The sequence below is a fragment of the Macrobrachium rosenbergii genome, chromosome 37, assembly GCF_040412425.1.
Source record: "Macrobrachium rosenbergii isolate ZJJX-2024 chromosome 37, ASM4041242v1, whole genome shotgun sequence".
Taxonomy (NCBI): Eukaryota; Metazoa; Arthropoda; class Malacostraca; order Decapoda; family Palaemonidae; genus Macrobrachium; species Macrobrachium rosenbergii.
Window position 1 is genome coordinate 5,253,268 of NC_089777.1, and position 11,163 is coordinate 5,264,430.

Sequence of the window (11,163 nt, forward strand, 5' to 3'; positions counted from 1 at the left end):
TCTGACAGCCGACAAAATCTTCTCACTCAAGTCTGAGCCAACGAATCCTTCTCACTCGAGACTGACAATCCACAAATCCTTCTCACTCAAGTCTAACAGCTGACAAATCCTTCTCACTCAAGTCTGACAGTCGACAAATCCTTCTCACTCAAGTCTGGCAGCCGACAAATCCTTCTCACTCAAGTCTGACAGCCGACAAATCTTTCTTGCTCAAGTCTGACAGCTGACAAATCCTTCTCACTCAAGTCTGACCACCGACAAATCTTTCTCGCTCAAGTTTGACAGTGGACAAATCCTTCTCACTCAATCTGACAGTCTACAAACCCTTCTCACTCAAGTCTGACAGTCGACAAATCCTTCTAATTCAAGTCTGACAGCGGACAAATCCTTCCATTCAAGGCTGACAACCAGCAAATAATTCACTCTTCTCACTCAAGTCTGACAGCCGACAAAATCTTCTCACTCAAGTCTGAGCCAACGAATCCTTCTCACTCGAGACTGACAATCCACAAATCCTTCTCACTCAAGTCTAACAGCTGACAAATCCTTCTCACTCAAGTCTGACAGTCGACAAATCCTTCTCACTCAAGTCTGGCAGCCGACAAATCCTTCTCACTCAAGTCTGACAGCCGACAAATCTTTCTTGCTCAAGTCTGACAGCTGACAAATCCTTCTCACTCAAGTCTGACCACCGACAAATCTTTCTCGCTCAAGTTTGACAGTGGACAAATCCTTCTCACTCAATCTGACAGTCTACAAACCCTTCTCACTCAAGTCTGACAGTCGACAAATCCTTCTCACTCAAGTCTAACAGCTAACAAATCCTTCTCGCTCAAGTATGACAGTCAACAAATCCTTCTCACTCAAGTCTGACCACCGACAAATCCTTCTTACTTAATTCTGACAGTCGACAAATCCTTCTCACTCAAGTCTAACCACCCACAAATCCTTCTCACTCAATTCTGACAGTCGACAAATCCTTCTCACTCAAGCCTGACAGCTGACAAATCCTTCTCACTCAAGTCTAACAGTCGACAAATCCTTCTCACTCAAGTCTGACCACTGACAAATCCTTCTCACTCAAATCTGACAGTCGATAAATCCTTCTCACTCAAGTTTAACCACCAACAAATCCTTCTCACTCAAGTATGACAGTCGACAAATCCTTCTCACTGAAGTCTGACGGCCGACAAATCCTTCTCACTCAAGTCTGACGGTCGACAAATCCTTCTCACTCAAGACTGACGGTCGACAAATCCTTCTCACTCAAGTCTGACCGCCGACAAATCCTTCTCACTTAAGTCTGGGGGTCGACAAATCCTTCTCACTCAAGTCTGATGGTCGACAAATCTTTCTCACTCAAGTCTGACAGTCGACAATCCCCTCTCATCCAAGTCTGACAGAAGACAAATCCTTCTCACTCAAGTCTAACAGCCAACAAATCCTTCTCACTCAAGTCTGACAGTCGACAAATCCTTCTCACTCAAGTCTGACAGCTGAAAAATCCTCTCACTCAAGTCTGACAGCTGACAAATCCTTCTCACTCAAGTCTGACAGCTGACAAATCCTTCACTCTTCTCACTCAATTCTGACAATCAACAAATCCTTCTCACTCAAGTATGACATCCAACAAATCCTTCTCACTCAAGGCTGACATCCGACAAGTCCTTCTCACTTAAGTCTGCCAGCCAGCAAATCCTTCTCACTCAAGTCTGACAGCTAACAAATCCTTCACATTCAAGTCTGACAGCCAGCAAATCCTTCACTCTTCTCACTCAAGTCTGAGAGTCGACAAATCCTTCTCACTCAAGTCTGACATCCGACAAGTCCTTCTTACTTAAGTCTGCCAGCTGACAAATCCTTCTCACTCAAGTCTGACAGCTGACAAATCCTTCTCATTCAGGTCTGACAGCCAACAAATCCTTCTTACTCAAGTCTAGCAGCCGACAAATCCTTCTCACTCAAGTCTGACAGCTGACAAATCCTTCCCACTCAAGTCTGACAGCCAAGAAATCCTTCACTCTTCTCACTCAAGTCTGACAGTCGACAAATCCTTCTCACATAAGGCTGACATCCGACAAGTCCTTCTCACTTAAGTCTGCCAGCCGACAATTCCTTCTCACCCAAGTCTGACAGACAACAAATCCTTCTTACTCAAGTCTAACAGCCGACAAATCCTTCTCACTCAAGTCTGACAGCTGACAAATCCTTCTCACTCAAGTCTGACAGCTGACAAATCCTTCACTCTTCTCACTCAATTCTGACAATCGACAAATCCTTCTCACTCAAGTCAGGCAACCGACAAATCCTTCTCACTCAAGGCTGACATCCGACAAGTCCTTCCCACTTAAGTCTGCCAGCCGACAAATCCTTCTCACTCAAGTCTGACAGCTGACAAATCCTCCACATTCAAGTTTGACAGCCAGCAAATCCTTCACCCTTCCCACTCAAGATTGACAGTCAACAAATCATTCTCACTCAAGTCTGACATCCTACAAGTCCTTCTCACTTAAGTCTGCCAGCTGACAAATCCTTCTCACTCAAGTCTGACAGCTGACAAATCCTTCTCATTCAGGTCTGACAGCCAACAAATCCTTCTCACTCAAGTCTGCCAGCTGACAAATCCTTCTCACTCAAGTTTGACAGCTGACAAATCCTTCTCACTCAAGTCTGACAGCTAAGAAATCCTTCACTCTCCTCACTCAAGTTTGACAGTCAACAAATCCTTCTCACTCAAGTCAGGCAACCGACAAATCCTTCTCACTCAAGTCTGACAGATGACAAATCCTTCTCATTCAAGCCTGACAGCTAGCAAATCCTTCACTCTTCTTACTCAAGTCTGACAGTCGACAAATCCTTCTCACTCAAGTCTGACATGTGACAAGTCCTTCTCACTTAAGTCTGACGTCGACAAATCCTTTTCACTCAAGTCTGACACCTGACAAATCCTTCCCATTCAAGTCTGACAGCCAGCAAATCCTTCACTCTTCCCACTCAAGCTTGACAGTCGACAAATCCTTCTCACTCAAGCCAGACAACCGACAAGTCCTTCTCACTTTAGTCTGCCAGCCGACAAATCCTTCTCACTCAAGTCTGACAGCCGAAAAATCCTTCTCATTCAAGTCTGATGGCCAACAAATCCTTCTCACTCAGGTCTGAAATCCGAAAAATCCTTCACTCTTCTCACTTAAGTCTGACGTCGACAAATCCTTCTCACTCAAGTATGACATCCAACAAATCCTTCCCTCTTTTCACTCAAGTCTGACAGCCAGCAAATCTTTCTCATTCAAGTCCAACAGCCGACAAATCCTTCTCCCTTAAGTCTGACCACCGACAAATCTTCTCACTTATGTCTGACAACCAACAAATCCTCCTCACTCAAGTATGACAACCAACAAATCCTCCTCACTCAAGTCTGACAACCGACAAGTCCTTCTCACTCAAGTCTGACAGCCGACAAATCCTTCTCACTTATGTCTGACAACCGACAAATCTTTCTCACTCAAGTCTGACTACCGACAAATCCTTCTCACTCAAGGCTGACAGCCGACAAATCCTTCTCACTTATGTCTGACAACCGACAAATCCTTCTCACTCAAGTCTGACTACCGACAAATCCTTCTCACTCAAGGCTGACAATCGACAAATCCTTCTCACTCAAGGCCGACAGCCGACAAATCCTTCTCACTCAGGGCTGACAACCGACAAATCCTTCTCATTCAAGACTGACAACCGACAAATCCTTCTCACTCAAGGCTGACAATCGATAAATCCTTCTCACTCAAGTCTGACAGCCGACAAATCCTTCCCACTCACCACGGAGTAATCTTCAGATCCTTCATTCCATCCTCCGATGGCGATCATGACGACTAGAGCTGGATTCAGATCCTTGAGGGCAACAGCTCTCTTGAAGGCGCACCTGTACCCACCTTCCTCGTCGGGGCATAGCTCGTTCCAGGGGTCCAGGACCTGGTGGGGAAGAAGAGATATCACGACAATTGAACCTCTGTGGTGACGAGAATTAAGAATGGAAGAAATTGAGTATCTTTTAATAATAATAATAATAATAATAATAATAATAATAATAATAATAATAATAATAATAATAATAATAATAATAATAATAATAATAATAATAATAATAATAATAATAATAATAATAATAATAATAATAATAATAATAAAATCCTTTATTTCACCCCAGCGCCATATGTAGGAAATTTACAAAATAAGAGGGAATACTTTACCCACAGCTTAGACAAACAACATAAGTTGAAATAACAGTACGCTAAACCCAAACAACTGCTGATAATAAAAATAACATTGGTGTTCATAATAACAGTAATGATGTTAATAATGAGATAACAGTAATAACAAAATGGAATTTTAAAAAATGCTGAGATTCTCAATTTTCTTTACAATTAGCTAAGTTATACTGTCGTTATTATTATTATTATTATTATTATTATTATTATTATTATTATTATTATTATTATTATTATTATTATTATTATTATTATTATTATTATTATTATTATTATTATTATTATTATTATTATTATTATTATTATTATTCGAAAGATGAACACTATTCAAGCTTCCAAAGAATATTAGTGTTCATTCGAAAGAAGTAACAGAAGGTAATGGAAAATACAGAAAGTTATTATAAAACCAGATAACTTAACAAATTAATAAGCAAATAAAAATGTAAGTAAAATATTAAAATACATGTTGCACTGTATTACGGAAGTATTGTCAGATTATCGGCAGAGGTCCATTATTACAGTAATATAATCGCTTTAAAAACGAACGTTTTGGTTTGAATAGAGGAAAAAGCTTTCATTTTCGCGGCGAGTTTTCATTGAGTTTAGTAACACAAGACAAAAAATGATAGTATCGTCGCACACAGCTAAAGTTACTGAACGTCAAACTCGGATAAAACTAATAAGAAAACTAATACCTTGAGATACGTATCTTGAAAATCCCTTATGAAAGTCCTTAGAAAAAAATTTAGGGAAACAGAAAAGCAAAGACATTTCTGGCATTGTCCAACCCTCCGTCTGTTAATAATAATGTATAGAATTTAGGCTAAAGGCCAAGCGCTGCGACCTATGAGGTCATTCGGCTCTGAAATGGAAACTGAGAGTAGAAAGATTTACTGAAAGGCGCAACAGGAATGGAAGAAAGAGAATATGAATGGACTTACAGTCAAGAAATGAAAGGGGTTGCAGCTAGGGGGCTACGGAAGGGACGCTGTAAAGAACCTCATTAAGTAACGCCTACAGTGCACGGCGTGAAGTGTACTGACGGCACTACCACCCTATGGGACCCACCTCTATTTCCCACGTGTGATTGCTCAGGCCGGTGAAACTGAAGATGATGTGCGTGCAGAGGAAAGGGTCTATGTCCTCCACGTCAAATTGGCCTAAACCTGGTCTCCACACCGCCCACGAGCTGAAGTAACACACGATTTTATCTACGGCAGAAAGAGAGCGAGATATGTAGAGACTGAGAGAGACAAAAGTACGGATTGGATGGGAATGTAGACTAAAGCCCAAGCACTGGGACCTATGAGGTCACTGCGCTGAAAGGGAAATTGACAATAAAGAAGGTTCTAAAGGTGTAACAGGAGGAAAACTTCGTAGTTGCACTATGAGACAACTGTCAGGAGAAGGTTGAGGAAAGTAAGATGGAAGAGAATATAAACGGAAATACAGTAAAAGGAAAAATGGTTTGCAGCTAGGGGCCTAAGGAAGGGACTACCAACTAAAGGGATATTAAAAGAAATAATAAAAAGAAACGGCTGAATGAATCCTTACCATCCGTTGCCAGGGCCCCAAGGCCGGCCGCTAGCAGCAGTAGAGCTGCAAATGCCACCTTCATCTTGCAACAGAAGCTACCTCGTGATTGCAACTTGTCTCGGGCGAGTCCTTGAAGCCAGTCCCTTTTATACACCTTCAATTGTTGACCTTATCTTTCCAGCGAAGGGAAATTTTCGAGTCTGCCTCTAATTGCTTGGAAGTCTCGTTTTCTTTACTGCTCATTCTTAAGCCCAGGGAGACTGAAGAGATTATTTTGGTATAATTTGCTATTTCTTTTGTCCTACAGTATACAAAATATCATTCTTTTAATGTTACGATTCGACGGGACAGGAATCCTAATGTCTTTTTCGTAGCGCGGGGCCCAAGGAAACGACGGAGTTAACAGCAGCTCCTTCAGTCCAGAGAGACAGCTTATTCTGGTTTGTCATCTATTTTCATTTCTTTTGTCCTAAAATGCACAGGATGTCATTTTCTAAATGTACGACTCGACAGGACAGGAATCCTAACCCCTTTCTGTTGGCCGGGTCCCGAGAAAGCGACGGTGTTAACAGCAGTTCCGAACTCTCGAAATTATTAAAATTATTGTTCCGGCAAGATAAGTCTTGCCGTTGCACAGACTTACAAGAACAATGTACATTCATTTAAAATGGCAGTGCGTGCCGTTTTAAAAGTAATCTATCGTGGATTCCATCAAGGTGATTCTCTGGGAGTTGTTATTTGTCAGTGTTCTTGTCTAATTCGAGAATGTGATAACAAAACAGGCAGAGTCGATCACGTGATCGATGCCACAACAGTGCATTGAAATACAAGAGATAACATTCGCTATAAAAACGACGCAATTCTTACATTTCAAGGACAGTCGCTATGTTCTCTTACCTGAGTATCACCTACATATAGATCTTTGATATTTACACACGAACACACACACATATATACTATATATATATATATATATATATATATATATATATATATATATATATATATATATATATATATATATATATATATATATATATATATATATATATATATATATATATATATATATATATATATATATATATATATATATATATATATATATATATATGCATATATATATATATATATATATATATATATATATATATATATATATATATATATATATATATATATATATATATGAGAAAGATCCCCAGAGATGACTGTTCTTAGCCACTTGCAATATATATATACATATATAGAGGGTGTTTCAGAAATTAGAGCCCCCCGCCCCTCTCTACAGCATAAACTAAAATTGATATGGACAAAAACAAAAGTAATTCAGAACAGGCATTTAATTAAGTTTCTCTCTGAGTATTTAATATTTTGTGTGGCCTCCATTTGCCTGTACCACAGCCTGCATTCTTGAGGGTATGATTTCAGCAAATCGCAAAAAGCTGAGACTCAAACTCCATTCCCCTGAGCACTTCGGTCACCTCTCTTCGCAGGTCGTCGAGGCTTGGTATACCATCATAGTTCACCGTGCATGCTTCAACACGATCCTTTAAGATACTACCAATGTTTTCACATACATTAAGGTCAGAGGAGCTACCTGGAAATTCACTTGATGAGAAGAAATCGATACCACTTTTTCGAAGCAGTTCCTGTGTCTGAAGAGCCTTCAAACATGGTGCCATAGCATGCAAAAATGTGACTCATTTAACAGATAACACATTTTCAGGATCTTTGAGGAAAGGAAATACTCCACCAGTAAGCACAGTTTCTCTGAAGTATTCGCCATTCCATGACTGTCCTTTTTCTTTAATGATCCACATTAACCGTTTGGCTGTGAAACAGAGAAAAATTCCCAAACATTCAGGAAATTTCACAACTTGGCGATAGCGCACATCATCGCTGATATCATCCAACTTTGCAGCCCAAATGATGTAATTTTTATGCTTTGGCTTCCTGACTGTGTAAATGAAGAATTCATCTGATGTGGCAACATGGAGAAAGTCAGCTTCATCCCAGTCTTTAAGAAATGAACCATAAGACCATGCACGGTCTTCTCTCTGTTGCTGAGTGATGTTGGGCTTGCTGATAACTTGAAATGGCTTGATACCAGATTTTTGCAACTCACGATATACAGCGCTATAACTTCTCTTCTTTCCCCTTTTTGTTTCTAGTTCAAGTGCCAATTTACGTAAAGACTTTCTTGGTCTACCCACTGCCTCAGCTATGACGTCTTTTGACTCCTGAGAAAGGACTTCAGGCCTTCCAAGATTCTCACTCTTTTCGCGATGACAGTCTATAGATTTTTGTTCCAGTTTCTTTTAACAAAGGATTCATCTCTCTTAATGTATTTAGCTATCCAGAAAAGTGAAATGAAGGATGCACCAGCATCCCTGGCCTCTCTGAAGTTATAGCACGGATTCGGTCAATCCATTTGATTTCCTCCGACTCGTTAGCCATGGCTGTATCTAACTCCGTCACTCAGTCTGAAAATACAAGAAATGCAAAATGAAAAATAGCTTAATAGAGACTTAAAATAATGTACTTGAAGATAGGCTATAGCAGAAAACTTCATAACTTTCCATTTGTTCTGTGGAGGGGGCTCTAATTTCAAACACCAGGTATATATATATATATATATATATATATATATATATATATATATATATATATATATATATATATATATATATATATATATATACATATATATATATATATATATATATATATATATATATATATATATATATATATATATATATGAAAAAGGTCCCCTCAGAAATGACTGTTCCTAGCCACTTGCAAAATAGTGGCCTGCTTTCGTAACTTTTCATGAGAACAATGACTTTGGGCATTACAGTGACGTGGTTGTAGTCGCCTTCCTGCCGAGATTTCAGTTCAGTCCTATTCCCATCCTTGAACTGTCCATCAGATTGTTAACTGGAGAAGACTTTATAACAACCGGCTTGCAATTACTGAACGAAAACAAGCAGACACACTCACACACACACACACACATGCATTCATGTAGGAGAATTCTCCAGAAGTCACATGTGACCAATCATTTTATCTATGCTTTGTGACGCGTCCGAAACCGTGAGTTTTTTATAATGAGAAATGTGACAGATATCACATTCTGTGGTAGAGAGGAGTCCCTGAATTCTGGCCCAACAAAAAAGTCAGCGGTTGCCATGGCTGATTCTCCTCCACCTCATATTGAATTTGATTTTGAAATTGATTTTAAAATTTATTTTAAAAGATCAGGTGAATCAAAGATAGACATATAGAATATAGAATTTAGGCAAAAGGCCAAGCGTTGGGACCTATGAGGTCATTCAGTGCTGAAACTGAAACTGAGAGTAAAAAGGTTTGAAAGGTGTAACAGGAGGAGAACCTCGTAGTTGCACTATGAAACAATTGTTAGAAGCTGGTGGAAAGTAAGATTTAAAGAGTATATGAAGGAGGTACAGTAAAAGGAATGAAAGGGGTTGCAGCTTGGGGCGTAAGGAAGAGACGCTGCAAAGAACCTTGAATAATACCTACAGTGCACAGTGTAAGGTGCACTGACGGCACTAGCCCCCTATGAGGAAAATGAATAAAAAAGAATTGATTTAAGACGTGTTTTTTAAAGAAATGAAACAGCTTCTACTTTCACTTAATACTGGATCCTCAATTGAAAGGCATCAATTTTTTATGTGTCATTTACATAATCGCTTTATTAAATGCATGACTCATATTTGGAGGTTCTCGGTCATTCAGTGCATTGTATATCTATACAACTATAATAGTAATGGAAACCATTTAATTTCTAAAATGAAAGATCAGTCTCTATGAGATCCCGATATTGTATTATTAGGGTAAATAACTTTATTAACATCACTTGGGGGTTATTTATAGTTAATATTCAACTTGCACAATACTACCCATTTTGCTAGTACACATACATACGCATGTAACTGTAATAGCCACAACGCCTTCTGGGGTCGGAACTTGGGTGACAGAAAACTATGATGTATGCTCTAATCTCAATAAAATATGATATTATATTAACCATAATATAACATATATATATATATATATATATATATATATATATATATATATATATATATATATATATATATATATATATATATATATATATATATATATTTATTGTATATATATATATATATATATATATATATATATATATATATATATTTATATATATATATATATATATATATATATATATATATATATATATATATATATATATATATATATATATATATATATATATATATATATATATATATATATATATATATATATATATATATATATATATATATATATATATATATATATATATATATATATATATATATATATATATATATATATATATATATATATATATATATATATATATATATATATATATATATATATATATATATATATATATATATATATATATATATATATATATATCCAGGTGTTTCAAATTAGAGCCCCCTCCACAGGACATATGGAAAGTTATGAAGTTTTCTGCTATAGCCTATCTTCAAGTACATTATTTTAAATTTCTATTAAGCTATTTTCCATTTTACATTTCTTGTATTTTCAGACTGAGTGACGGAGTTAGATACAGCCATGGCTAACGACTTGGAGTAAATCAAATGGATTAACCAAATCCGGGCTATAACGTTCAGAGAGGCCAGGGATGCTGCCGCATCCTTCATTTCACGTTCCTGGATAGCTAAATACATTAAAAGAGATGAATCCTTTGTTAAAAGAGACTGGAACAAAAATCTATATGACTGTCATCGCAAAAAGAGTGAGAATCTTGGAAGGCCTGAAGTCCTTTCTCAGGAGTCAAAAGACATCATAGCTGAAGCAGTGGATAGACAAGAAAGTCTTTACGTAAATTGGCGCTTGAACTAGAAACAAAAAGGGGAAAGAAGAGAAGTTATAGTGCTGTATATCATGAGTTGAAAAAATCTGGTATCAAACCATTTCATGTTATCAGCAAGCCCAACATCACTCAGCAACAGAGAAAAGACTGTGCATGGTTTTGTAGTTCATTTTTCTAAAAGATTGGGATGAAGCTGACTTTCTCCATGTTGCCGCATCAGATGAATTCTTCATTTACACAGACAGGAAGCCAAAGCATAAAAATGACATCATTTGGGCTGCAAAGTTGGATGATATCAGCGATGATGTGCGCTTTTGCCAAGTTGTGAAATTTCCTGAATGTTTGGGAATTTTTCTCTGTTTCACAGCCAAGCGTTTAATGTGGATCATCAAAGAAAAAGGACAGTCATGGAATGGCAAATACTTCAGAGAAACTGTGCTTACTGGTGAAGTATTT

General features: G+C 37.7%; 1 protein-coding gene across 1 annotated transcript in view; it reads right to left on the reverse strand.

Moving 5' to 3' along the window:
* The window catches only part of LOC136825261 (chitinase-3-like protein 1), a 28,831-nt gene extending 22,374 nt beyond the window's left edge, over positions 1-6,457 (reverse strand). The window contains exons 1-3 of the mRNA XM_067081317.1: positions 5,820-6,457; positions 5,334-5,476; positions 3,817-3,969 (exon numbers count right to left, since the gene is read on the reverse strand). Coding sequence (XP_066937418.1) covers positions 3,817-3,969; positions 5,334-5,476; positions 5,820-5,883 — 360 coding nt within the window. The 5' untranslated portion in view covers positions 5,884-6,457. The remainder of the gene's footprint in view (positions 1-3,816; positions 3,970-5,333; positions 5,477-5,819) is intronic.
* Positions 6,458-11,163: the final 4,706 nt, after the last annotated feature.